Source organism: Bombyx mandarina, chromosome 08 (assembly GCF_030267445.1).
Source record: "Bombyx mandarina strain Sakado chromosome 08, ASM3026744v2".
Lineage (NCBI taxonomy): Eukaryota > Metazoa > Arthropoda > Insecta > Lepidoptera > Bombycidae > Bombyx > Bombyx mandarina.
In genome coordinates this window covers 9,654,361-9,682,190 of record NC_143215.1, presented here as the reverse complement: position 1 = coordinate 9,682,190, position 27,830 = coordinate 9,654,361, and the positions used below count along the sequence as shown (strand labels likewise).

Genomic DNA, 27,830 nt, shown 5'->3' with positions numbered 1-27,830 from the left:
GGATTGTACGTGTTTTAGAAAGGCTTGCCAGTTTGCTGCCCATCTGATAGTAAGTGGTTACTGTTAATAATGGACATCAACAATGACAGAGCACAAACAAGTCGCTGTCTAGCATTTACGACTCTTTACTCTCCGATTGTAAGTAATTATTTCTCTATTAAAACTTTTTCAAAGACTACACGTAAATTCTATTGTTTTATTTTATTTTTTTAAAAAGGTTAGTGAGTATTAAAAACACTTTCAGAACTGTCAATAGCTTCAAAATTCATTATCAATAAAATGTCTTTGTTTTCTACATATTTACCGCAGTCGAAAAAAGAAATTACTCAACATCCATGGGCTAAATCGATAAAAGAACATCATGCGCATATCTATAAGATTGCACATAATTCAATTAACAACCCTAAATATCCGTTTAAAGAAAATAAAATGACAAAGCCCAAAGATAAATTTACCGTTATAGGTAACTTTGTAACCAAAGAATTTATTTACTGCGTCCGTTTAGTTCAAGGGCTACATAAATATAGAAAACACATATTTGATACCCCAATAATCAGAGGTGAGTGTTTTAAGAGACATATAAAAAATACAACTTCCACATGCAACGGGTTCAAGATTAGAACAGGCAATCATGTAATAAAAAAATCAAACCCGCAAAATTAAAATTTGCGTAATTATAGGTGGTAGGACCTCTTGTGGGTCCGCACGGGTAGGTACCACCACCCTGCCGCGCGTTTCGTTTTGAAGGGTAGGGCAGCCGTTGTAACTATACTGAGTACTTAAAACTTATATATCTAGGTGGGTGGCGCATTTACGTTAAAGATGTCTATTAACACCACCTAAGCACCTAAGCAATAAAAATAAAATGCATATTCAGACCAAAGTTTAATAAACATACTGACCAGAGCGGGATTTTAACCTGGACTCCGAAGTTCAGTGGTTATGGTAACTAAGCGCCGATAGATAAGGTATATTAAATATGCACTTTCCACGTCTACTTCTGAATCTGAATATAAATAAGACTATTTGGCCTAGAAGTATCAAAATTTTGAAGCTGGTAAATATATCGCTCCTCGCGATATCTATCAAATTCTAGGTGTTACGGGTGTTGAATGGCCTGCCGTTTGGAATGATATAAAGATTAAATTTGGAGTAAAAGCATACTGTCTTCAATCACAAGTTGCAGTTGTTTTGAACGGCGAATTTATAGGTGGAGAACTTGAGTTGAAGAGCTTAATCGAATCAACCTATAAATACCATTTGAAATTAGATTATTGCAAAGAAAGTATAAAAGAATTTTATAAATTCGTAAAAAGTTCTGGTGTAAGTCGTATCTTTTATTTTATCATTTTATTCGCAGAAGATTGATAAGCTTTCTATTTATTTTAATATGGGCATATTGTTTGTTACAGAGGCCATGTACTTACATGCATATTTATATAGACGATGACCACATTGGCACTTTAATATTTATGGTAATATTTTATTAATAAAAATCGATCTCAAATGCATTTCATTGGTCTTTGCTCATTTTGTAGTATTCGTTTTAGCTGTACGCGGATATTGCACCGAACACGTGCGAGAATTTCCTTCGTCTTTGTAGAGCGAAAAGTGGCGGTTATAGCGGTACCCCTATACATCGGATTGTAAAACATGGTTGGATACAGTGCGGAGGTTTTGGTTTGAAAACCACCAATTTGGATTGCGAAAATTTCATTGTACCACATGATAGGCGAGGTGTTTTATGTATGGCTAACGATGGCAGGTAAATTGGATTGTCATTAATTAAGATTAAATAACTAAGCAATTGTTTGCTGAAATGTGTTGAAAGTATTCGTTTGTTAAAATAAGCAAAGTCGCAATCTAATCCTTACGGTATTTTAGACACGTTGATTGTTCAACTCAATTTTTCGTTTTGCTTCAACCGGCTCCATGGATGGCACACAAATATGTTGCCTTTGGTCAATTAATCGAAGGTGAAGGTACTCTGAAAAAAATCGAAAGTGTACCTACCTGGTATGAATCTCCCTTATCGAACATTAAAATATTAAAGTCAGGAATCCTAAACATGGAATGTCAAGATATTAAAGTTACTAAAGGTACTAAAGAATACCTGAAAGGGCATGTTGAAGATCTTGTTGCTTTGGGTAATCTACTATACGAGGTGAGAAATAAGAGAATAGAAATTTAGCGTTAATTCGAACCAAAAATCAGGCTCTTAATTATAAATTATAGAGGTATATATACCTAGTATTTTTCTATTATTATTATTTAAAAAAAATCACATTTTCTAGTTTTATTTTAGAGCCTAATCGATAAAGTATTCATAGTAATTGAGTTCAAACGCATTGCCCTCTTGGATGTTGAACCAGAAAGTCCGGAACTAAATGAAGAAGAGATAGGAAGTTTGAGAGCTACAAAAAGGTAATTCCACTAATAAAAAGCGTAATAATAAGACTATCATAGGTTGATTTAACAACCAATGTAATGATAAATGATATAACCATTAGATTTATAAAAAACAAACAAGACATTGAGAAACAATTACAAAGTAATCAAGCAGAAAACCGACAAAGCGTTGATAGTGACAACCAGGAGTTCGATGTAGATGTATACGAATATGAATCGGAGGAGTCTTCATATCAACATGTATCGTTAACGGAACCAAGCGTAGTTACGAATGAAGAAAAGCCGTATTACTTACCTCTGACAGACGTACCGTATCCTGACGAAGTTGACTCTGTCTACGATTTAAAAAAGTAAGAATACGATGGTTTTATTTTATATATTACTAGCTGACTCGGCAAACGTGGTTTTGCCATTTATAAGATTTCTAAGGAATTTCTAGTGTAAAAAAAGACTAACTTATTGTAAGTGTGTAAGGATGTGGTAAATGAGCGAAAGAGGCATGTAGCACGTGTAGCGTAGTGAACGATAAGGGAATATAAAAATAACAAAACCTCATTCAATCACACAATGCCTCTTAATAAAAAAAAAATGTCCAAAAAATAAAAAATAAATGTTAGAGGTGGACAACCCTTATCACTTATGGGTATGAAAAATAGATAGTAGCCTATTCTCAGACATACTGAACATGCATATAAAATTTTATAAAAATCGGTCAAACCGTTTCAGAGGAGTATGGTAACTAACATTGCGCTACGAGAATTTTATATATAAGATTACTGTTGAATATATCGGATAATATTATCTCATTTTAGATTTTTAAAAGGCAATTACTGCCTAGAGAGTGATTTAAAAAAGGATCAAATCTTCTTACATGAAACAAAACAGTTTTCTTCTGAATTATTTGATCTTGATGACGATGAATCGGTTTCAAGTTCAGGTAAAGTTCATTTGATGTTCAGATTTATGTCCCTTTCGTATTTTAAGACAAATGAATAGCCAGGCCACTTGGATGCAAATTGCTGCCGCCCATGAGCAATGGACCGCTCCCTACCGTAAAATACATTCGTAAGCCTCGTTTGAAGTGAAAATTCTCATTCCTTTGAAAGAGCGCCGTTATAAGTCATTTCAGGTGGATCATACATACATATCATACATCGATCATACAATATAATATACACACAATACAACGCTAAATTACATATTAACCTTTAGATTTTTACAGTGGAATCATTGGCTTCCGACGATGAAAAGGAAATCAGGAAATATATAAAGTAAGTTAATGAATTAAATCGATGGCTACATTCTATTGCGTGTTGTGCGTGTTTTTTTTAATTTTTTGGTTGTTCTAGAATGAACGTCGATCGCGTTAGTTTTGCCGGTGACGTGATCAGAAATATTGCGGGGGGAACTGGAAAATTCAATTTATTTCAAGACTTTCGAAAGTGAGACGTTATAATTTTTATTGAAAATATGTGCTTATTTTAACATTATCACGCTCTATATTTTTTCAGGTCAGAATTGATCACGGACGATGAGCTTAGAAGGTTCAGGTAGGTTGCATATCATAATATAAATACTTTACAACTATTTAATAATTCATCAACATTATTTAACTGTATAATTTTCAGATTAGCATCGATAGATCACCGCGCTCGCGAGGAAAGGTATTTTATTTTTTTATTTTTTTTTATCGAAAGAGTGTTTAGCGCATGTGTTTCATTTTTATTAATTCACTTTTTTTTTAGGAAAGTCTCCATCAGTCTACCTGACGAAGCCAAGCAGGTACATACAAAGATTAAAAGACGCCAGACAGGTTTCGTTAGGCCCGAAGATTTGGAAAGGATACATATTATACAGAAGCCTAGCTTTGATGAATCTTCAGATATTGATGAATCTACTACCAACATCGGCAGGTAGGAGGAACTCAAAAATAATTACAGATTATCAACTGAAATATTTATTTTTTGAAGTGAGACTTCTTTAGGCGCTTTGAGAGTAAAATTTAACTTGCGACAGATTCGTTACGACTAGACAGAAATGATACAATTTAGGAAGAATGAGAGTGAGAATATAGATAATAAATAAGACCGTCTCGCGAACCACTCGACCGTGGAGAGGAGGAAAGGATTATGCGAGCTAGGTCGTTTCTCTTATACACAGCATTACAAGAGAAATTTGTTTTTTTATTTAAGGAAGAAAAATGAAGTAAACCACAATACTACACACCGCAAAAGAAGTTTCACTTCTTTCACATGTAATATTTGTTACTCACTTTGTTAATCACTATCTATTAAAAAAAACCGCATCAAAATCCTTTGCGTAGTTTTAAAGATTTAAGCATACATAAAGAGAGACTGATATAGGGATAGAGAACGCGACTTTGTTTTATACTATGTAGATGCACTCAAATATAAAGTTTTAACGTTTCTCTTGTAACTCAATTTCAATTATGCTCAACTGATTACCTGGTTCAAAACTGATTGATCTTGACGATTTTTTGATAAATTTTATTGATTTACAGGAAAGTACGTATATCACCAACAGCGATGTCTCCACCGACAGCCCGAGAAAGTGGTCGACGACCAACCGCTTTTGTTCGGCCTTCAGACAATAATTCAGACACTGAGATGCGACGTTCTGTATTAACTCGGTTATATGAAGAGGTGACTGCCACAGATGAAATACCAGGCCCCACTCTGAAGGACTATAAGTACGCTACTATCCTTGTTAAGTAAAATTCATCGAGATCCTATAGTGTTGTGAGGTTTTTAGGGAGATGAAGGAAGAGGCGTGTGCGTTTGTTGTTTGTTGCGTGTTGTCCTCCATAAACCTCATCGGAGCGGTCAATAAAACACTACGTATAATTACATGTTTATTCGCGTCAGCGACCGCGGTGAATGGCTGCACGTAAATCACTGACTAACGTCTATTGCTCATTACTGTAACTGCATAGTAAGCTAAGCGGGGAGGGATATCATTCCCCTACAGTGTGGTTCATTATTGGCGTACCCTGAGCTAACTGTCCTGGTGAAACTGGAAAGGCTTTTGGGCACACCAATAATCCTTCCATTCCAAAAAGTTAGCCGAAAAATCCCGACTGATTCCGCGAATTTGTTAAAATCGCGTCTAACTCGTCTTGTTGGACTAGGACAACGCAATTAAATTTTTTTCCTCGACAAAATCCGCTCTTCAACATCGATAAATGTTGTAATGTATTCCTAATAGTGGTCTTCGTCAAGGACTAAAAATAGTTATTTTTGCAATCCCTAAGCCCGAAATACCGTAGAGCGGTAGAGGCGTAAACATCCTATTTCACACGTATAGGTGGATTTTCTTTTCAATCTAGTTGAAAAGTCAGTGATACTATTAGGCCATTTCATCACAATAATCACCATCGAAAGAATAGTTCTTGTAAAATCTCGCACACATGCTCTTTAACAAGCTATAGATGTGAACTCATTTTTCTCATCGTCAACTTATAAGGTCTAAAATTGCTGATTGTTCTTTCTCAAAGCCCTCCTACAGGACTTATGTGAGTGACATTTGCCAGTCGATGTTCAAATGCGGATAGTAGCGAAAGTGCAGGCCTTATAGATATAGGACTGTTATCATTTTGTGCGATAGAGATAACGCTCTACACAGAGCCAAAATTAGCCGTTTGACTCTCTCGAAAGTTCAATTTGCAATATTTATCGCCAGGTACTTCTAAGTTCAATTTGATTAATTTACAGACCAATAGCAGAGACCCATCGTAAAAATTTAATGTTTCTTACGTATTCGCCGAGGTCTCACGTGATAAGCGAGGAGAATGCCCGTGAAAAATACATTAGGCGATCGTTGACAACTGAAAAGGACTTATACGAACCGGTTTTGAACTTGCAACACGGAAGGAGGGTAGCTCATAAAATATCTTCCGATTACGTGAAGACCATAGACCAAATAGAGCATAGACTAGATAATTCTTTGAGGAGCATAGAGTTTGCCAAAGTTCGGCCCACTCTGTCTGTTGCGGAATACCAAATGAAGAATAATAAATTTAAAGAATTAAAAAAATCGACAAACGGAGAACTTAAAACAGAAACGGTAATGATGCCGCCTCATGATTTTGGTGAGTTGTTATTTAAATATTAAAGAGAAATTGTAAGCTATATGGATGTAGTAAAGTACTAGCCGTACGCGCCCGCTTCGCTGCGCATTTAAAATTAACATTATTTATTGTCATTATTATTAGGGAGTCCAACACTCATATAAATATTAGCCTATTCATCAAGTACATGTGTTTTCTACATGGTTACCAAATTTCAAGTCAATCGGATGTATGGTTCAGTAGTTATAACGGAAAACCCGTAAAAACCACTGTAGATTTATATATTATATACTAGCAAACCCGGCGAACTCTGTTCCGCCACACGGTTTGTTTCAAACACATCAACCAGTCAACTTCAAAATTCTTCTATAATTAACACAATTAACCATAGAATATATTACGTTTAGCTGTCAGTTGCGTTTTGTTATAGTTACCACGTTTTATGTCAAGTCCCACGGGAATGTGATAAAAAGTATCCTATGTCCTTCTCCTGTTTCTAAGCTACCTCCTCACCAATTTTCAGCCAAATCAGTTCAGTCGTTCTTGAGTTATAAAATAGTGTAACTAACACGACTTTCTTTTATATATATATAGATTATATTAGTATAGATATATTAAATGTACTATTTACAATTTGACAGACCAAAAGCGATCAGTCGGGGGTCTGAGATCACCAGATGACACACCACCGTCGATATCAGACGTGAGTTTTTTCTATATTTAAAAGATATTTATTTAATTTCATAACTCGTTATTTATGCACTGTTTTTTTTCTAGGAGGAAAATGCCTTTGAAAAGTAAACGTATATATTTCTTCGAACTCTTCGTTCTTTGTTTTGCAAAAAAGGCCTCGCATATGTCTAAAAAGAAATAAATAAATTAGAAAAAAAAAACAGTTTTATTAGATAGCACTGAAACAGAACAAAAAATTATCGTCAACGTGATTAATACTAGAAGGTACATTTCACATTTACACCAGCACAATGTCTATTAATGTACAACATCACCTACTCCACTGTATAAACTACACAAAAAATATAATATTGCGCCATCCTTAATAAAAATATCAGTCAAATGCTTTCATCTTGAAAGCGATTTGTCAAGTCCGTGTACAAGCAATAAGTAGATTGACTGATGGTTATTACTCAGAAATTGTTTTTTTTTTAATTTCACGCTTGAAAGAGAGCGCACTAAAATTACATAGCGTCAAAGCTCACGTGCGTCACAATACTCATTTTTCTCCCTTCAAAACTTATTATGAAATTGTAGGGTATTCAATAAAAAAACGACAACAGTCAACTAACTACCCTACTAAATACGATATTAAACGACTTGTCCCACGAACCATTTCCTAGTACCCTGATTGATTTTCTAAAACCGTTTTAATGACCATGCCCATGACCATGGCCGTGACCGAACACGGGCGCGACGATTTGGCTCCTCTGGTTGTTGTTCCCTTCGCCGCCGCTGACGTCATCATCATTGTTACCGTTGCTGTTTCGATTCTCGAGTTGCTGTTGCCACATGGACGCATAGAACCCGGCCTGCGCTAGGAGGGCTTCATGGCTGTTTAGATTAAAGAATCGAAATTATTGGACAAATATTTACATATTACATTTAAAATAGAGCCCGCGATTTCATATTATGTATTTATGATGCGCTTGAAAGAAGAACTGGTGGTAGGATCTATTTCTGCCGTGAAGCAGTAATGCGTTTCGGTTTGAAGAGTAGGGCAGCCGCTGTAACTATACTGAGGCCTTAGAACTTATATCTCAAGGCGGATGGCGCATTTACGTTGTATATGTCTATGGGCCCTAGTAACCACTTAACTTAACTTAGCAGGTGGGCTGTGAGGATCCACCCATCTGTGCAATAACTTACTGGTAGCAGGGCGTCTTGTGAGCCCGCACGGGTAGGTACCGCCCTACCTATTCCTGCTGTGAAGCAGTAATGCGTTTCGGTTTGAAGGGAGTGGGTAGTGCAGATACTGCAAAACTGAGACTTAGAACTCATGCCCCATGTGGCGGCATTAACGTTGATGCTGCCTATGGGCTTCGGCGACTATTAAATTCCAGGTGGGCCGTGAGTTCATTTATCTATCTAAACATTAATTTTTTTTGTAAAATACCATATTCTTGTCTATTTTTACCGTCCAGCAATCGACTTCAATCTTATAGCGACATACGTATTATGTACACGGAAGACTGTCAATTGAGGGAAATATAATGTGTACGCAACAAAAAAAAACCACAAAATGAATCAATTTGTGGAATTACTAATTGAAGGGTGCGAGCCCGGATAAGTACCGCTGTCTTGCGTAATTCTGCCGCAATGTAGTCTCCATAACATTCTTTTTTTTCTTCTAAAATTAAGTAACGAAAAAACACTCACTTTCCACGTTCGATAATCTCACCGTCCTTAAGAACCAGTATTTCGTCGGCATGAATGATCGTTGAGAGTCTGTGTGCAATTATAAGGGTAGTTCTGTTTGCGCACACTCGTGCCAACGCGGCCTGAAAAAGGTTTGCGTTAATTTACTTTTCATTTCCAATCTCATCGTATGGTGGCGATGCGTGTAAATCTTATAGGCGAATTGGTTTCTCGTCTTGTACATTTCTGTTGCGAAAATCGTTTGTGTTTGCTCTGTGAGATAGTTCATCATATGTTTATCTTGTCTCGTGTGTGTATTTCTGGCACAGATAACATATAATAATATCCTGCATCGGATTATTGAATCTGAAGCGTAGGTAATTTTTTCTCAATAAAATTAAACATTTTAAACTCGACACTAAAAGAGACAGTCATTATCTATAGCATTTTTTTTTTATTTTTTTTATTGCTTAGCTGTGTGGACGAGCTCACAGCCCACCTGATGTTAAGTGGTTACTGGAGCCCATAGACATCTACAACGTAAATGCGCCACACACCTTGAGATATAGTTCTAAGGTCTCAGTCTAGTCACAACGGCTGCCCCACCCTTCAAACCGAAACGCATTACTGCTTCACGGCAGAAATAGGCGGGGCGGTGGTACCTACCCGTGCGGACTCACAAGAGGTCCTACCACCAGTAATTACGCAAATTATAATTTTGCGGGTTTCATTTTTATTACACGATGTTATTCCTTCACCGTGGAAGTCAATCGTGAACATTTGTTGAGTACGTATTTCATTAGAAAAATTGGTACCCGCCTGCGGGATTCGAACACCGGTGCATCGCTTCAACACGAATGCACCGGACGTCTTATCCGTTAGGCCACGACGACCACAGTCTATGAGAGAAGATAGAATACTTTTGACGGTTTTGCTTCTACCGCGTTCGACATTGCATACACGTTTTCCGTTACTAGTGTAACTCGGTCACATTGCGCAATTTACTGTCGCTAATTGGATGAAGATTTTCTCATGAATTTTGCAACAAATATATTTCATACAAACTTTATCCAGACGATTACGAACTCAACGAAATATTAATCGATAGAATCGATCAGAAAAGTGTTCCCAATGTTGCTCCGTCGTACATGTAGCGATTATGATTAAAGTAAATTTAGAAGATATATGCTTACTTGAATATTTCTTTCTGTGTTCGTGTCTAGCGCAGAAGTAGCTTCGTCGAGCAGGACAATGGCGGGATCTTTTAAGATCGTTCGTGCAATAGCTATTCTTTGCTTCTCGCCACCGCTCAGCCGAAGGCCCCTTTCTCCAACCTAAATTAAAATTGGTTAAAACGATGTTTAATGGCGTCAGACAATGTTGGAGCAACTTCTAACACAAGTTATGTACTGTATGCGCGCGATTTCATGTCCATCGGGGCCAGAGGCGACGCGCGGGGGACAGCTCGCCGCACCTTCGCCCACCCCCCCCATTTGTCTGACGTCGAATGTTGTCCGTGACGGTTGTGACGCACGCTTATCGATATCGAAAATTTACGCTAACGCTATTGTGTTAGTTAACCATGACTACTCCGCTTCCAACAAGTTCAGGTAGAAAAAAACCTACTGAAAAAAGATAAATACTGATTCCGAGTCTGATCTGTCGGTTGCTTTTTCATTTGATAGTGATTGAATTGGAATTTAAAAAATATTTTTCTCTATTAGAAATAAACAAGTAATTACTTATATCATTTATTTTATTTCATAAATTGCAAAATCACCTTAAGTTACATTAAACCAAATTGACAGCTGTTGACTAAATCGGTAATTATTATCGACATTACCATAATTAACTAGGTCACAGCACTAATGAATTCTTCAGGATGGACATGAACTCGCGCGCCTACTGTATGTGTGTATTAGTAGAGATACTTTAGCTTAGTAAAAAAAACAATTACATATTTCTTCAAACGCTACGTAAGGACCGTCTGAGGATTTTATTTTTGGCACTCACCCATTCTTCAACAAATTGATGACACATACGTATCGTTTGATAAACGCGTCTAAGTTATCCTACACCAAACCAAGCATTCGGAATAAATTAAAGTTCGAAATACCTGCGTGTCGTAAGCGTCGGGAAACGTCAGTATTCGGTCGTGAATGTCCGCGTTCTTGGCGGCAGATATTATATCAGCGGCGGGCGCGTTCAATCTTCCGTATTGAATGTTGTATCTACAGCGAAAAAGTGGTTAATGATCTGACTATTGTATTTCGGAATCTGTTTTTTTTTCTTATTACCAGTAGTAGGGGTTATTCTAATTTCAATAATGGTTGCTGAATCTCTCAGTAAATCGGAATTAAGGCCCACTGAGAAGATCTGTCGAGAAACTCAGTGCGTTGTCTATAGGTCGGGGTTAGATACACAGTGAACACATTTGCTAACTTTATTAATTATCGTGCTTCCAAGTATCTGAGATCGCAAGATGTAAGCATTCACTGATAAATACCACCATTTGGTTATCAGTGTTTTTTATTGCTTAAATTATTGGACGAACTTTCAGCCCGCCTGGTGTTACATTGTTACTAGACCCATTGAAATCAACAACGTAAATGCAGCCAATTACCCTGAGGGACACGAGTTTTAAGAATCAGTTTTTACAATACTTTTAATAGTATGATTGCCCCAAAGCAGTCCTATGTGTGTTGACCTATAGGGGGCTTGTAGCAAAAATAAAAGTAAACATGTGATACGACCTATATCAGGGGTTCCCAAACTTATTTTGTCTACTGCCCACTTTGAGAATAAATTATTATTTAGCGCCCCCATTTTTTTCATCTACTTAAAACCCACTATATTGAAAGCTCAGTCCGTGCTTAAGAGTCCTCCTAGATGAAATTACAAATCACCTCCCAAGCCTCTACACAACGCCCCCATTTTCTTTCTGGGTTTCATACCGCCCACCTTTAAGCCTGCATCGCCCACTTTGGGAAAGGCTGACCTGTATGAGCTGTCGTTTCGATAGAAGCCTTTTTTACTGATGGTAGAACCTCTTGAGTCCACGCGGTTGGGTACCACCACCCTTCCTATTTCTCCCGTGAAGCAGTAATGCGTTTCGGTTTGAATGGTGGGGCAGCCGTTGTAACTATACTTGAGGCCTTAGAACTTATATCTCAAGGCGGGTGGCGCATTTACGTTGTGGATGTCTATGGGCTCCGGTAACCACTTAACACCAGGTGGGCTGTGAGCTCGTCCACCCAAAGAGCAATAAGGTTGATTGATACCTGACGGTGTTGTTGAAGAGCACCGTGTCCTGCGGCACGACGCCGATGTTGGCGCGCAGCGAGGCCTGCGTGACGGTGCGCACGTCCTGCTCGTCCACCAGCACGGCGCCCTCGTTCACGTCGTAAAAACGGAATAACAGACGCATTATCGTCGATTTTCCCGCGCCGCTGGGCCCGACCTGAAGAATACGATATATTAAAGACCAATTTATTTATTTTCAAAATATAATTAACTATATTATTCCTTATATTGTGAACGCAGGGCGTGCGGCGATTATATAGGCAGGATAGGGCGGCGGTGGATTGGCGACGTGCCTTAGGAGGTTTCATTATCCAACACTGAACTGTAATAAACTAAATTTGAAATGAAATCAAATATTTTTTCTTTAAACGGTTTAATACAATTTATTAATTGTAACATTTGTTTATGGATGTCACACGTTGTGTATTATCGGCGTTTAGCTCGTAAATTTTAGCCTCAAATGACGTCACAAATAATATAATAATAATAACTCTTTATTTGACACCACATGTACAGAGTAAGCATATAAAACAAATAATAATAGATGGTGATATAAATTGGCGGCCTTATCGCTGAAAGCGATCTCTTCTAGGCAACCTTGCAGGGAGAGGAATAAGCAAACTAGCATGGACGGTGCTATATATTAATAAACTTACATAAAAATATATACTTATATACACATGTGAAAAATAAATACAATATGCAAGTAAATACAAAATAAAATGAGTAGCAACTTATACAGTTATATAGTTACATTCAATTGCGGTTTGCGAAATTCAATTGTATACATATAAATACTGACCAATGCAACGGTGCTTCCGGGAGCGATTTTAAAACTGATGTTGTTAAGGACGAGCCTCTCGGAGCCGTATCCGAAGGACACGTGCTTGAACTCCACTCCGCCGCGCCGCACCACCAGCTCGGGCGCCCCGGCCGCGTCGCGCACGTCCGAATCCACTCTCAGCAGGTCGAACATGTTCTCCATGTCCACGAAATTCTTCTGTATAGCCCTATGGAAATTATCAGTACATTTTTATTATTATTATTTTTTTATAGCTTAGATGGGTGGACGAGCTCACAGCCCGCCTGGTGTGAAGTGGTTACTGGAGCCCATAGACATTTACAACGTAAATGCCGCCATATACCTTGAGATATAAGATCTAAGGTCTCACTATAGTTACAACGGCTGCCCCACCCTTCTAACCGAAACGCACTACTGCTTCACGGCAGAAATAGACAGGGTGGTGGTACCTACCCGTGCGGACTAACGAGAGATCCTACCACCAGTAAAATTATTCACATTGATGAGTTCCGATATCCACTATTTACAATTATTTTTTTTAACTCTTTTTAGTAAAGCCACCAAATGGGCCGCGAAATTATACAACCATTAACGCGAAAAAAGAGAGTAGCTCTATAAATTTTCAATATAAGTAGAAACGCTATTGTAAAACTGAGATTCCTCTGGTATAGCCTCAAGACGAGCTACCTCATAATGAACGTATCGCAAGCTAGGCACTTTTATAGGGTAGGAGGAAGATAAGGCATCTTAGTCACACACTGCACTCTTCTGCTACGAGCTCGTTAGACCATTTACCGTTTCAAATCCGCGATTGAAAGCAGAAAGTGATTAGAATTTTATTTGTTATACGGGTAACGTCACAGAGGGGTTTTAGCACAAACCACCTCAAAAACAGATCTCTTCAAATTTAATTATTGTACATTAGGGTTACCAGAGCAAAAAAGTTTTTTTTAGTCGTCCTTGTAGCCCATAGATATAGAGACCATTTTTTCGACATGCCACAGATTAGTATCAAAATCGTGGAACTCTAAAGGAGTCTAACCTGTAATATGTTCCGAACCAATTCAAGGGAACGTAAAGCTGCACTATGTACGACGCGAACAATGCGTAGTCACCGACAGTAAATTCAGCCGTCTTCACCACCAACGACACGCAGAGCAACGAACCGGCGAGTAAGCCTGCAAACAAAATATAATTTTATTAATTCAAAAACATACTATTGTTTCAACCGACTTCACTGTGTACATTCTTACTGTGACCGTGGAGTGGCACAACGGCATATGTGTTTGTTAATATATACGAAATAATAAGATTATAACTTGTGGTGTAATAAGATATAGGAGAGTAATAAATAAGTATTTGAATAGTAGACGTGTTTCATATTCGCTACGGCGATCAATCCTTTATATGGCGACCCTGCCAGGAGTAGAATTAGACCCTACAAGCAGAAAATACACTGCATTTACTACCAATAAACAATACCAAATGAAACACGTCTTTACTATTCAAATACTTATTTATTACTCTCCTATATCTTATTACACCACAAACTAATATTAAAACTCTTTACTTTTCTATTCAGCCGTTACCCGAGCGCATAGATATCACCAATTGGATTCTGCCACCAACTTTGATGGTTGAGGTGGTCTATATTGAATTGTAGGAAGAAGAGATCTAAATTGCATGGTAATTAGGCAAATCACAATTTTTGCGCGTTTAATTTTTATCACACGATCTGCCTTCGGGATTCGAACACCGCTCTAGTCGCATTACTCGACACGAGTGCGACTCTACAATATCGATACGAGATAAGTCGACCTGAATCGCACTAATAAAATGTAAAACCACATGTTTCTACTTTCCGTTTACTTAAAGCCTTGTGTCGTCGACGCAACCACGTGCTAGTACAATTCTAGAAGAACTTAAACAATATTAAATCCCAAATAATAATCCAAAATGGTGTATGCAAAGCCCTTTGTAGTTAGCGATTATTATCAATCATGATTGACGTTTTTTTATCTGTATTAAAATTGATACAGTAAAACCAATTAAGGGAATAAAGCAAATTGCTGTGAAACAAATGATAAGTATACAAAAAAATCCATAAATAAGTTCAATAAGGAGACGAGAATTTTCAAAACCAAAGTTATTTTTTTACAATTGGGGTATTTTTGAATAAATATTATATTTTGTTATTATTATTATGGGTTAACTTACCGCTGCAGATGATGATATTTTGAATGGTGTTCAAAATGTTTAATGTGAACAATGATTTAAACTCTTCTTTCTGAAAAACAAAATAAAGACCCCTCAGTTTTGGAATTAAATTATGTGTTAAATAACAAATAACATTAATACGAACTATAGCGTATATATCGAGTAACTTGGATAGCTTGTTGCGTTAACACCTAAACCACTGAACAGATTTTGACCAAAATTCAGCCCACTGCCCACGGCCCGCTTAATATTAAGTCTATACGAGATAAAACTATGACTAGCACTATACAGGCCAGACAAGGGAAGCCGCGTGTGGAAGCCTGATAACATAATATTATTGTGAATTCATGTACCACACCACATGCAGTCAATACTTTTTTGGACGGCTCAATATACCTTTGTACTCTTGTTTATCTTTATATTATATAGTTCTATTGTATATATTCTATTACTCTATATGAGGTGGTAGGACCTCTTGTGAGTCCGTGCGGGTAAGTATCACCACCCTGCCTATTCCTGCCGTGAAGCAGTAATGCGTTTCGGTTTGAAGGGTGGGGCAGCCGTTGTAAATATATTTGAGACCTTAGAACTTATATCTCAAGGTGGGTGGCACATTTACGTCGTAGATGTCTATGGGCTCCAGTAACCACTTAACACCAGGTGGGCTGTGAAGCTCGTCCACCCATCTAGGCAATATAAAAAGAGTTAATGAGCTCACCCACCTTGAGACATGAGATCATCATAGTCTCCTAACTTTAGAAGTATGTTTTTTTTCTGACCTGATAATTAAGGATGGCTTCTCTATAAGACATCACTTCATAAGATTCCGCTCCGTAATATTTAACAGTCTCGTAGTTCAACAGAGAGTCGACCGAGCGAGCCTTCTGCTCGTTGTCGGCGAGATTCATGCGACGTTGGAACTTCGTGCGCCATTCCGTCACTGCTATAGTTGCGACTGAAATATTAGATTGTTTTTTTTTGTTAATCGACATCTAAGTTGTTAATACTATTAAATTGTATACAAATCAAATTAGCTTGCTGTGCTCAGAGCTAATGTTCTTGTGTTAAAGGTATTGAAAGCATACAATGCAAGAACACAAACATCATTAAAAACATATACATTATTATAACGACCCTAATCGAGAAACGAACAGGGGCAAACAAAGCGATTAAAAAGTATAAATTACAACTACTTTCCTAAAGACAATTTAAGACTATTTTTCCTATAAACATTTAAAAAACAATTCACTCTTAGCACAATTTAATATCTATTGACGCGCGGAGCATAGTCTCCCACAAGCAGGACCGTTCCCCGCCTGCGATGTATGTTTGTTCGCTTTACATTGAGCGTTTACGAATTACTATTGATGGGTGGCGGTACGACCTCTTGCCAGTCCGCACGGGTAGGTACCGCCACCCTGCCTATTTCTGCCGTGAAGCAGTAATGCGTTTCGGTTTGAAGGGTGGGGCAACCGTTGTAACTATACTGAGATCTTAGATCTTATATCTCAAGGTATGTGGTGGCGTTTAGGTTGTAGATGTCTATGAGCGCCGGTAACCACATAACACCAGGTGGGTTGTGAGCTCGCACGCATCTATGTAATAAATAGAAAAAGATATGTCCTTGGATTGAGAAAGCTCGTATTTGTCCATAATTAAGTCGTTATGGACTAACGGATAAGAAGGTCGGTGTACTCTTTTCGAGCGATGCGGCTGGACTGATGTTCAAATACCGCAGGCAGGTAACATTTTTTTTCTAACAAACTACCCACGTAACTTACAGTGACTTATATTCAAGTACTGTTAAAATGATTGTTCTCAAAATAAACCATTTATGATGCTATTGAACTAAATTTGTGCTAATCATATTTTATTTCATGAAAACGATAATTTAAACTTACTAATATACAGGATCATTGTAGTAAAAACGATCAGTCCGAACCAAATATTGAACGCCGTGACAAAATAGATGACTGCCACCAAGATATCGACCAGCGTTGGAGTGATAGAGAACAGAATGTACGAGAGGAGATTGTTTATGGAATCCGTTCCTCGGTCCATCACCCTGAGGACTTCTCCGGTTTTGCGAGACAAATGCCAGCGTAAAGGCAAGTCATGGAGATGCTTGAACAGTTCCAGCTGCAATGTAAAGCAAAATATTAAAGTCAAAGAATGTGGTCTCTTAATCATATCATCCCAATTTTGATACAAAATGCTCGTGGTGCATTACTTTTTTTAGACAGTCACGCCGCTTTAACTGTTCCCGTGCTAAGTTCGTAAAGAACTTGTGTTACAGGTACCAGATAACGGAAATAAATGTAATATTTTTATTATGAACATACACATATTTAATATACATCCACAGCCCTGAAAAAGACATTTTTGTTATATTTATCATACAAATATCTTCCCTTGGCGGGATTCGAACCCGCGACCCCCTTGTGTAGTGACCATGTCACTTACCACTACACCAGACGGCCGTTTATATTTTATACACGTTTTTTGAATTTCCATAAAGCTATTGACTGGGGAAATTATGAGATGTGTTTTGAGGTCCAAATTTCATGCTCATATGAAACAGACAATGCAAAACCAAAATGATGGCCCGATATTATGTTATTATATCAAATTAATTCTGCAAACGTTGTAAAAGTAACTGTCTGCAAACGTATTGACCACACAGTGAAGTTTGTTACAATTCGATTATATTGACATTTATTTAAATATGAAAAGTAGGTGTGTAGATGTCGATTAATCTCCAAATATCTCAATGTTTCTCTTGATGACGGAAAAGCATGTTATTTTTTTAAATCGCCAACCTCCACTACCGTAGAGGCGTTTTGAGAAGAAGAAGATATGTGTTATGTTTTACATATCCCGACATTTAAATATCTTCTTACCTCCAACTCTCTTGTGGTGTATTGTTGGACCTTGATCCACAAAAACGAACGCATATTATTCAATAAACCCATTCCGCCGGTACCCCCTCCTTGGAGGAACTTGAAAAACACATATATCAATACCAGATCCCAGCGGAAGGAGAGAGGCGGTTCCGATATGCTGTTAACTGTAAAATGATAAAATACATTTCAAACATCAAAACGATTTATATTAATATAGCATTTTTACATTAAAAAAAAGTTGGTCAAATGATCAGGGGTTCAAATCGTCCGACGAGATCATTAACCTCGCGCGTCAGCTGATCTTCAACACGTTACGTGCATAGTAAACCAAATGTGAATATTATAGGTAGTGTTATCACCATCATTTACTTTCATTTTCGAGAACCAATACAATACGCCCCTGTTATTATATTGTATTTATTTGTGATATTGGTTTTAAAGAAACAATTTAAATAGGCTTATCAAAAGCTGAACCGGCATAATGTTTCATGTAGGGATTGACAGAGCTCGCTCTGTCCCTTTCCCGCAATGTAAGCTTGATATACAATTATAGAACAATTAATTAGAAACAACATTTCTCAGTATAACTAGCATCTATGATGAAACTAAAATGATTATGATTTCTTCTCTCCGAATAGATTTAGAGTAAGTTTTCAAAATAGCGCGTATTAGGACTCCATATTTCAAGGACTTCAGCTGCATGTAATTCAAACATCCTTTGTTAAATTTGTTTTGTAATATTCAATTTCAGAGAATTACTTACATATCAGCCTGTTGTATATAGGGACGTATAGATTGATAGCTCTTCCAGCGATGAGAGCCAGTATACATATGAGCACATAGAGTTGGAGGATGAAATTCTTCTTCGGCCACAGAAATGGAAGGAGTGTGCGCAATTTTGTAAAAACATTTCTGAACGTCGATCTGTTGTCATCCTGACGACAAAGAATGTTCGATATGAATTTGATGTTGAACGTTTGCGGTTCGGACAGCAATGCATTACGTACAAATTAACTGGCGGGTTGACCGCTCGTCTGGCCTGTACCACAAAATTTATCTATTCTTCTTCAACGAGTGTGTAAGATGAATGGTACGTAAGTTTTCGTTAGGGTTGTGTTTTAGTACAAAATGTATACGCCCTACCTTCCAAAACGCACTGGGCAGATAGATACGAACAATATTCGCATAAGTAATAATTAAACCAGAGTTACAGGGAGACAATGCAGAAATATCGCTTGTGACTTATATGATGATTTATTTTAATAAAATTAACGGTCAAATCTCACTGGAGTGTACAAATAAAAGTAGTGCTCCATTGACGGAACAACTAATAAAAATAGTCGTGACTTATTGTGATTTGTTAATCGATTATTTATTTTTTCATAAATATATACATTTCAGGAACTTAACAAGACTTTTAATAGCTATGTCAAACTGTATATTTCTCGCAAACGTTATGAAATGTAATATGGTAAGAAGGCAGATAATTTTTCACGTTAAAACAACCTTTAATTTAAATTTGATATCTTGATCTTCTGTTTTCACACTTAAATGATTTTGAAATGGACATGACATTTTAAATTACTCAAAACTGTTCATGATGATAGATGACGTGAAAGAGAGATTTTTTTTCATCAAAAAAGTTTTCTATATCAAATTAAATTTAAAAAATTCTAATACCCTTTTCTTTAGAGTTGTAAGTGCTTCGCCGTTCAAGGGAACGATGCTGTATTCAATAAAGCCTGTTATCAACAACACAATGTGAATACCCCAGCCTACTTCGAGATCGTAATCTCGTATCTACTGTAGGTATGTCGTGGTCTCATCAAAACGAATGAAATGTGCTTCACGGTAAATAGCAGAATACGTAGAGCGATTAATCATTACAAAAACCACGCAGTCAAAGGGCGAAGCGTGTTTTTATTCGATAGGGGTTCATCCACCCAAAAAATCTAATTTACACTGCGAACTTGACCCTCCCTTGCATTTTTATTTTATTGCTTAGGTGGGTGGACGAGCTCACAGCCTACCTGGTGTTAAGTGGTTACTGGAGCCCATAGATATCCACAACGTAAATGCGCCACCCACCTTGAGATATAAGTTCTAAGGTCTCAAGTATAGTTACAACGGCTGCCCCACCCTTCAAACCGAAACGCATTACTGCTTCACGGCAGAAATAGGCGGGGTGGCGGTACCCACCGGCGCGGAGTCACAAGAGGTCCTACCACCAGTAACTCGTTCATTTCTCGTAAAAACTTTGGCTATGTTATCTGCAAATAGATATCGCATAGAAACTCTTTCGTTTGTTTCCGCTTATGCAACTCTTGAATACTCACGCGTGGCTGTATATTCCTTCGGCCTTCTTGTTCGTCCTCTAAGTAGTCGAAGTGGTGCATGATGCCCGGCGCCTTCATACCGAGCACGAACATTATCATACACGACACGTAACGACCGACGAACAATGACATTTCGAGGCGATCTTGAAGACTGAGAATGTTAAAAACATATTAAGTTAATACAATTTAAATTTAGATTAATAAAAATTTTGCGGTAGACAGCGGCTTGGCTCTGCCCCTGGCATTGGTGAAGTCCATGGGCGACGGTAACCACTCACCATCAGGTGGGCCGTATGCTCGTCTGCCTACAAGGGCAAAAAAAAAAAAAAAAAAAAAAAAAAAAAAAAAAAAAAAAAAAAAAAAAAAAAAAAAAAAAAAAAAAAAAAAATTCAATCGTTCTCTGTTTAAAGTAACACGTTTTTTTTTCCTACCTAAGCTACCTAAGGCTATATCAGCGTAATCCTGACGTTTATATGAGCTCTCGGGGCTCAAACCAAGATGCGTTGCTAATACTGGCCCCAGCAAGAGCAGTGCTTCGCAGAATCTACCACCGAGTCGGAAACGCGACCCACTGAGAAGATCCGCCGAGAAACTCAATGGCCGGTGTCTATAGGTTAGTTTACTCGCCGAACCCTTCGTCGCAAGAGACGTTTTAGACGAGAAACGTAACAAGGTTTCAAATTTACGGTTTGATAATTAGTTTATTAAATTACTCAGCTCAAAGTTCTTGCAAAAGCTTTTCGCTGCTGAGCCTCGCAGTTAGCTTAGGGACGATACGCGGCTCTAATCTCGAACATGAGCTAAAATCATGGATTTTTAATAAATGTGTAGTCACTATTATTATGGAAGACGGATATACAATCTTGATACTTTGCATCGAGGTGTTAGTTACATTAAAATAACAACTGTATAGTCAAATGTATTTTCTGCGGTTTTAGGAATCATAAGACATAATTAAATCTAATTTTAAGGCCAAAAACTGTTCAAAAAAAAATGGAGATTAAAACGTAATAGTAGGTAGTGTTAATAACGACTGTAACTTGTGTCTTCAAACTTAATCCAATCCAATCCAATAGGTGTCGAACTATTTTAAGCATCTAATCGGCTTAGTTTCGGGTTACATTAAAGTACATACATATATCCTATGAAACATTGATAGCAATGTAGTTCTGTACGCTATGAGGACAATGCGCTTAACTAAAATTCAATATTATAATATATTTGCTGTGCTAAAACCAACTTCATTCATTTAATTAAGGTTCCCGATTAGAAACATTTCCAATACTTCGTATGTTGTTTACCTTTTATTTTAACCATACTTGTTGTAGTAATTTTATTTTGTACGTTTCACAAATACATATATAATCTTCTTACACATCACTCAATTAATTAAGTGGTAATTCCCCTAATTTTCCTTGTGGTGGGACGAATTGTTTTTGTAGCCAAACATTCATTTCGACTAGAAGGTGATGCTCATGGTATGCAGCGACGTTTTAGTTGTAATATCTATGGACTCCAGTTACCACTTAAGGTCAATAAACCTGGCTTTTAAATCAATAATTTACTAAGCTCTTGATATAGCCGAAGTTAGATTGCACCCTTGTCGCGATCGTGCCATAGACAACCTAGGTACACTAATTGAATCTTATCGAACGTCAACAAGGTGATCAATTATTTTATGTACTTACTTTTTCAAGTGCCACCACCATCCTTCTTTGTTGATATTCAAAAATGATAAATTCTCCGATACGAATATCATAGCCCAAAAAACCAAGAGTACAAAACCGTGACCTCTAGGAGGCACAGACGGTAATAAGAACCTCCTCTCGAGGATCGCTAAGTAGGCCGACAATGGAAATACTACCAGAGTAACTGTTAATGCAACTACCTGAAAAAAAAAAAGAAGAATTAAGTTGTTGTTACACCGGACAGCAATAATAATTGTCGTTTTCAATAAATATACGCTTTTTAAGTATTGCTATTATCTGGTGAAAATTTGGAATTGTTACTGTATGTGTATTGTTTAGTTTCAATAAATTTTTGGTGGTAGGACCTCTTGTGAGTCCGCACAGGTAGATACCACCGCCCCGCCTATTTCTGCCGTGAAGCAGTAATGCGTTTCGGTTTGAAGGGTGGGACAGCCGTTGTAACTATACTGAGACCTTTGAACTTATATCTCAAGGTGTGTGGCGCATTTACGTTGTAGATGTCTATGGGTTCCAGCAACCACTTAACACCAGGTGGGCTGTGAGCTCGTCCACACATCAAGGCAATAAAAAAAAAAACTGATATAAGATATCTAATACAAACGAATTCTTATTTTGGGGGTAAGTATAGTTCTTGAATTGTGTTTATATTTAATAAAACCAACTCTATATTTAGTGTTTACTTCAAAGCTTCTTTTATTCTGTTACAGTGCTCCTTAGATCTACAGTTAATTTGAATGAAATATTTAAACAATAGTAATTATATAGGTAGTTCAATATTATTTATATAATTTTTCTTACCATATAACCATACACACAACCACTTTTGAACAATAATGCTTGTAACAGAAACCTTATTACAGCCAATACTGGTACTAAAAGAGTAAAAAACATCTGAACTCCAAAAAGCTTCGATGATCGGACATCCATCACCTCAGTGGCATGTCTGGAAAAAAGAATGATGAAATTGATGATTTGCATTATAGATTGATATAATTATTACTTACTAGCTGACCCGGCAGACTTCGTAGTGCCTTAATCGATAAATAAAAGACCTAAGCTTTTGTATAAAATAAACTTAAAACAAACAAAAGGAATCCGTCCGACGGGGGATACGTCAAAGGAAAAACAAAATTGTTATTTTTATTTAATTCGGAGCATTTTCATATTTATCTACCTTTTAAACCTTCTCTGGACTTCCACAAATAATTTAGGACTAAAATTAACCATATCGGTCTAGCCGTTCTCGAGTTTTAGCGAGACTAACGAACAGCAATTCATTTTTATATATAGAAGAAGAAGAAGATAAAAAGATAAAATTTAGAGTTTGTTTAGAAGATTATTCGTGATTTTTTAATCAAACAACAAGTATGGATTAAATTGGCCACTCAGCATAAAATTTACCAAAATCTATAAAGCATTTGCTATATAAATGTGCCACCAACACTATGATTATATTTTGTGGCCTGCATACAGACTATATTGGCAGGATGATTATTGTTTGAATGCTCTTGAAACTTATCTGATTCTTAAAATAACTTCAAATTCTAAAAAGATTTACAATCAAAAGTAAAATAAAAAGTTCAGACAAAGCATGGATCTTCACATATTTTTTTTATTTTTTTTATTTTTTTATTTAAGGTCGCTTTTTAACAGCAATGGTCGTTACAAATTGCAAACCATGACATCATATTGATATGCTATTGTTGTACATATCAGGAGATAAAATTTATGCTATTAACATATTGATTATTGTTCTTATCATATTAACATTGTCAACAGCACATTATTCATTCACATCCTTGAACAATAAAACTCCTACAGAACAATTTCTAAACTAACACCGATTACTGAGAATAAACAAGAATTCCACTTATCCACAACTGTTCTGCCAAGAGTAACTGACAATGATGACACTTAAAGTTGTTATAGCACAATTAGACTGAGGCTAGCACATTTCGGATGCTCCCAGTTCAATATCGGGGCTTTTAGGCATTCCAAGCAACTGACACTGTTCCCTGCAAATGCGACTAAGGGACACAGCACACTGGGTTTCTAGCCAGATCTATGTGTCTCGATTCTGTGGTAGATTCAGAGAAGCACTGCTCTTGATTAGGCAGGTATTAGCAGTTTCCAAGGCTGAACCCTGTGAGGAAGCTAACATAGCCTCATACAATACATGACATAACGCAAATATATAGAGAAACGATCTCACAGCCTTTTTTTTTTTTTTTCCGGGCCGAGGACCGAACCTCCTGCGAGGTCCCCGCGCCTAGGGGGCGCGCGGGGTATGTGAGACTCAACGATCTGCAGGTGTTGAGAGCAGACCGCGGGCCCAAGGAATTTAGGGCCCACCCACTAAACGACTCCCCTGCACTCTTACACCCGGCGTCCGATCTCCGTCCGGGGTCAAAACCCGGTCAGAGTAGGGGGGTTCCCGCGGTCAACACTACAACCAGACACGCGGCGCCACCCCGAGGACGCCCGACCGACGGGTCGTCGAGGCGATAGTCAACGACCAACGACGTCAGTCTCCGCGGTACGGCGGCCCTTCAGGCCGCCCGGGCGATGCCGCTGGTGTTCCGGGATACCCCGCTGGGCCAGAACCAGCCTGCCGGGTCGGAACGCGATACACCGCCGACCGGGTTGCTCTTCCACAGTATGTTCGGCGACGACAGCGACGACGAAAATGCGGACCGCATCGCAGTCCGCAGCCGCCGACGCGTCGTCCCGTCCTCCTGGTGCCAGCGCGCTAGAGTGACGGTAGCGTGCGGCGCAGTCTCAGCCCCCTTAGGTCGCCCCGTGACCATCACCGAGAGGAGACTGCCTCCTCATAGGGGCCGGAGCTGGACAAACGCCCTCCTCCGACCCCCGGCTCGACGGCGGCGGCACGGCGCCGAGAGGGAGGAAGAGTTCTCCCTCTCCCGTTCCGCCGCCTCCTTCTGCGAGATGGTGGACTCGCAGAAGTCGAGCATCGTAGCCACGACGGTCGGAAGCGACAAGTCCGGTCCTATTTTTGCAACGAGGACGCGGCGCTGCTCCGTGAAAGCGGGGCAGCACGCAAGCGTGTGCTCCGCCGTGTCCTCGTTGCAGCCACTGCAGTGGTGGCACTTCGGCGTCGGCTCCCTCCGGGCGACGAGGTGCAGGTAGCGACCGAAACAGCCGTGTCCCGTGAGCACCTGTGATCTCACAGCCTACCTCATATTAAATGGTTACCAGAGCCCATAGATAGACACATCAACGAGAATGTTGAAGCTTACTTACATCTTACAGTAAATCTCTAGTTTTATTAATAACTAGCCGTACTTGCCCGCTTCGCTGGGCATTTAAAATTAACATTATTATTTAATTTTATTGTCATTATTATTAGGGAGTCCAACACTTTGCTTAGATTGGTGGACGAGCTCACAGCCCACCTGCTGATGAGTGGTTACTGGAGCCCATAGACATCTAGAACGTAAACGCACCACCCACCTTGAGATATAAGTTCTAAGGTCTCAAGTATAGTTACAATGGCTGCCCCACCCTTCAAACCGAAACGCATTACTGCTTCACGGCAGAACTAGGCAGGGTGGTGGTACCCACCCGCGCGGACTCACAAGAGGTCCTACCACCAGTAATTACGCAAATTATAATTTATGCGGGTTTGATTTTTATTACACGATGTTATTCCTTCACCGTGGAAGTCAATCGTGAACATTTTTTTGAGTACGTATTTCATCAGAAAAATTGGTACCCGCCTGCGGGATTTGAACACCGGTGCATCGCTTCAACATGAATGCACCGGACGTCTTATCCTTTAGGCCACGACAACTTCAAAATCATCAATCATATAAATATTAGCCTTTCCATTAAGTACATGTATTTTCTACATGGATACCTAGTTTCAAGTCAATTGGATTCATGGTACAGTAGTTATATTGCACAGGAGAAATAAACAGAACAGCAGTACCTATCTGTGTAAACTGATTTCACAAACCATCTATAAATATTACTGCTTCAATTTCAAAAGATGCCATTACTTCTATGATGAATTAATCCTGAGCCGGTGTTAGGTTAAAGTGACTTATAAAAATTGGTACTTTCTACAAGTTTGAAATGAATGCAGGTATACGCAGATAGCCCATCTGATGTTAAGTGGCTACAGAAATACAAACATGACAAAGACAAGTATCATTTCAGTCAAGGTTTCATTGTGTAAATTACTATTTCAATCTATTGAAATTTTTGTAGCAGAAATTGGGATGATGGTCATTCTGCACCTAACTTTCAAAGACATAAATCTCACAATTTTACTGTAGTAGTTTTACTGTACCGCCCATGTAGGTACCACCACCCTGCCTATTTCTGCTGCAAAGCAGTAATGCGTTTTGACTTGAAGGGTGGTGCAGCCATTGTAATTATACTGAGACCTTAGAACTCACATCTCTATGTAGCATATACGTTGTAGATGTCTATGGGCTTCAGTAACCCTTAACACCAGGTGGGCCATCAGCTTGTCCACTCATCTCTGCATTAAAAAAATACCAGTACCATAATTTACCAGTAGTTTAATGAGTTTAAAATATTGAATGGAAGAAAAAGAAAAATGAATAAATACCTTTTGTAAATAACAATTTGTGTGGTTCCCAAGACCAATAGGAATCCACCTATGAACACAGCAGATACGGTCTCCATGAAACATTGTGATATGCCGTGATCCACCCATATCTCTCCAAGTGTCACATTTGGAGGGCAATACTTCATCATGATTACTGAAAAAATAATATCACAAAGTCATTTGCAGCTGACAGCTTATGATGTAGGTACACCTATTAGACACTTGTGACGGGGTATATGGTAAGCCTACAAGGATAGGTATGATCACGCTGCATATTTCTGCTGTGAAGCTGTTATGCATACCAGTTTCAAAGGTGGAGCAGCAGCTATACTATACAATTGAAACTTAGAGCTTTTGCTCAAGGTAAGAAGTGCCTATGTTACAAAATATTCTAAGCTTTCTATTTTTATAACTATATTCTATGATCTATCTTCAAATAAAAATTTAAAGGTACATATATTAATATTAAACTTTAGATATTATTGTAATTTCGGCATGTTAATACATTAAGATCTCATTTTTTTTAATTCTTTATAAATTAAACATTAGTTATGGGAGTACATATTATGAGAAAGTACAAAACAACTTATAATGATTAGCATTTTCTGTTATTAGGTATTCATTTTAACCTTGATTAAATATAAAATATTATTATCTAAGTCACTAAGTTGTATTTAATGTTGTATGTATATACTTCGTATGTATTTTGTTACGCGACTTTTATCTATTTTAATTTATCTAATATTGGTTACCTATTTTTATTATTATAATCACCTCTTGGCTTAACACTGCTATTCACTTTGCATCAGCAATTTCACACATGCCGGCTAATTCAAAACGTCGCGAATGTAATAAAAAATATTGTGGAATAAATCGCAGTAGTAATGACAGTTGACAATGTTAAAATGCGAAATAACATGAACTTAGCCACATTTCACTTCCATTTTTACAACTGGAATGGCGAAGGTAACAAACCATACAAGCAAATTTGCATATATATTCTGTTTTATGAAAAATGTAATATGAACCAAAATGAAATGAAGTTGATCAATTTGAAAAATTAATTATTTGGGATAAAATTAAACGATACGATATGA

The 27,830-nt window shown here is 37.9% G+C and overlaps 2 protein-coding genes across 3 annotated transcripts; one reads left to right on the top strand and one right to left on the bottom strand.

Annotated features, from left to right (window-relative positions):
- Window positions 1-248: 248 nt before the first annotated feature.
- LOC114249928 (uncharacterized) lies at window positions 249-7,389 on the top strand. Its single transcript, XM_028183645.2, has 17 exons — window positions 249-559; window positions 1,097-1,323; window positions 1,413-1,475; window positions 1,551-1,765; window positions 1,885-2,164; window positions 2,306-2,424; window positions 2,511-2,759; window positions 3,222-3,346; window positions 3,632-3,680; window positions 3,759-3,851; window positions 3,921-3,959; window positions 4,038-4,073; window positions 4,155-4,322; window positions 4,931-5,119; window positions 6,141-6,517; window positions 7,138-7,199; window positions 7,274-7,389. The coding sequence occupies exons 1-17, from the start codon at window positions 280-282 to the stop codon at window positions 7,295-7,297; spliced, it is 2,595 nt and encodes an 864-aa protein (XP_028039446.2). The 5' UTR covers window positions 249-279; the 3' UTR covers window positions 7,298-7,389.
- On the bottom strand, window positions 7,376-27,647 carry Hmt-1 (ABC transporter ATP-binding protein/permease Hmt-1). Of its 2 annotated transcripts, none has more exons than XM_028183619.2 (17): window positions 27,486-27,647; window positions 26,734-26,887; window positions 22,935-23,079; window positions 22,116-22,315; window positions 20,428-20,578; window positions 18,855-19,026; window positions 18,089-18,255; window positions 17,090-17,327; window positions 15,968-16,143; window positions 15,189-15,258; window positions 14,014-14,149; window positions 12,972-13,179; window positions 12,148-12,326; window positions 10,983-11,097; window positions 10,060-10,200; window positions 8,888-9,009; window positions 7,376-8,062 (listed from the first exon to the last, which is right to left on the bottom strand). In XM_028183619.2, the coding sequence occupies exons 2-17, from the start codon at window positions 26,880-26,882 to the stop codon at window positions 7,879-7,881; spliced, it is 2,553 nt and encodes an 850-aa protein (XP_028039420.2). In that variant the 5' UTR covers window positions 26,883-26,887; window positions 27,486-27,647; the 3' UTR covers window positions 7,376-7,878. The 2 variants fall into 2 exon arrangements, with proteins under 2 accessions (XP_028039420.2, XP_028039419.2); XM_028183618.2 differs by having other exon boundaries at window positions 27,508-27,646.
- Between the last annotated feature and the right edge of the window lie 183 nt (window positions 27,648-27,830).

Bases quoted from the DNA above. Each gene is read 5' to 3' on its own strand.
- LOC114249928 (XM_028183645.2), top strand. From the start codon at position 280: ATGTCTTTGTTTTCTACATATTTACCGCAGTCGAAAAAAGAAATTACT. The intron at 2,760-3,221 runs GTAAGAATACGA...ATCTCATTTTAG, and splicing joins TCTGTCTACGATTTAAAAAA to ATTTTTAAAAGGCAATTACT. The intron at 5,120-6,140 runs GTACGCTACTAT...ATTAATTTACAG, and splicing joins CCCACTCTGAAGGACTATAA to ACCAATAGCAGAGACCCATC.
- Hmt-1 (XM_028183619.2), bottom strand. From the start codon at position 26,882: ATGATGAAGTATTGCCCTCCAAATGTGACACTTGGAGAGATATGGGTG. The intron at 15,259-15,967 runs GTCAGAAAAAAA...TTTGTTTTTCAG, and splicing joins AAGCCATCCTTAATTATCAG to AAAGAAGAGTTTAAATCATT. The intron at 9,010-10,059 runs GTAAGCATATAT...AACCTTTTTCAG, and splicing joins ACACAGAAAGAAATATTCAA to GCCGCGTTGGCACGAGTGTG.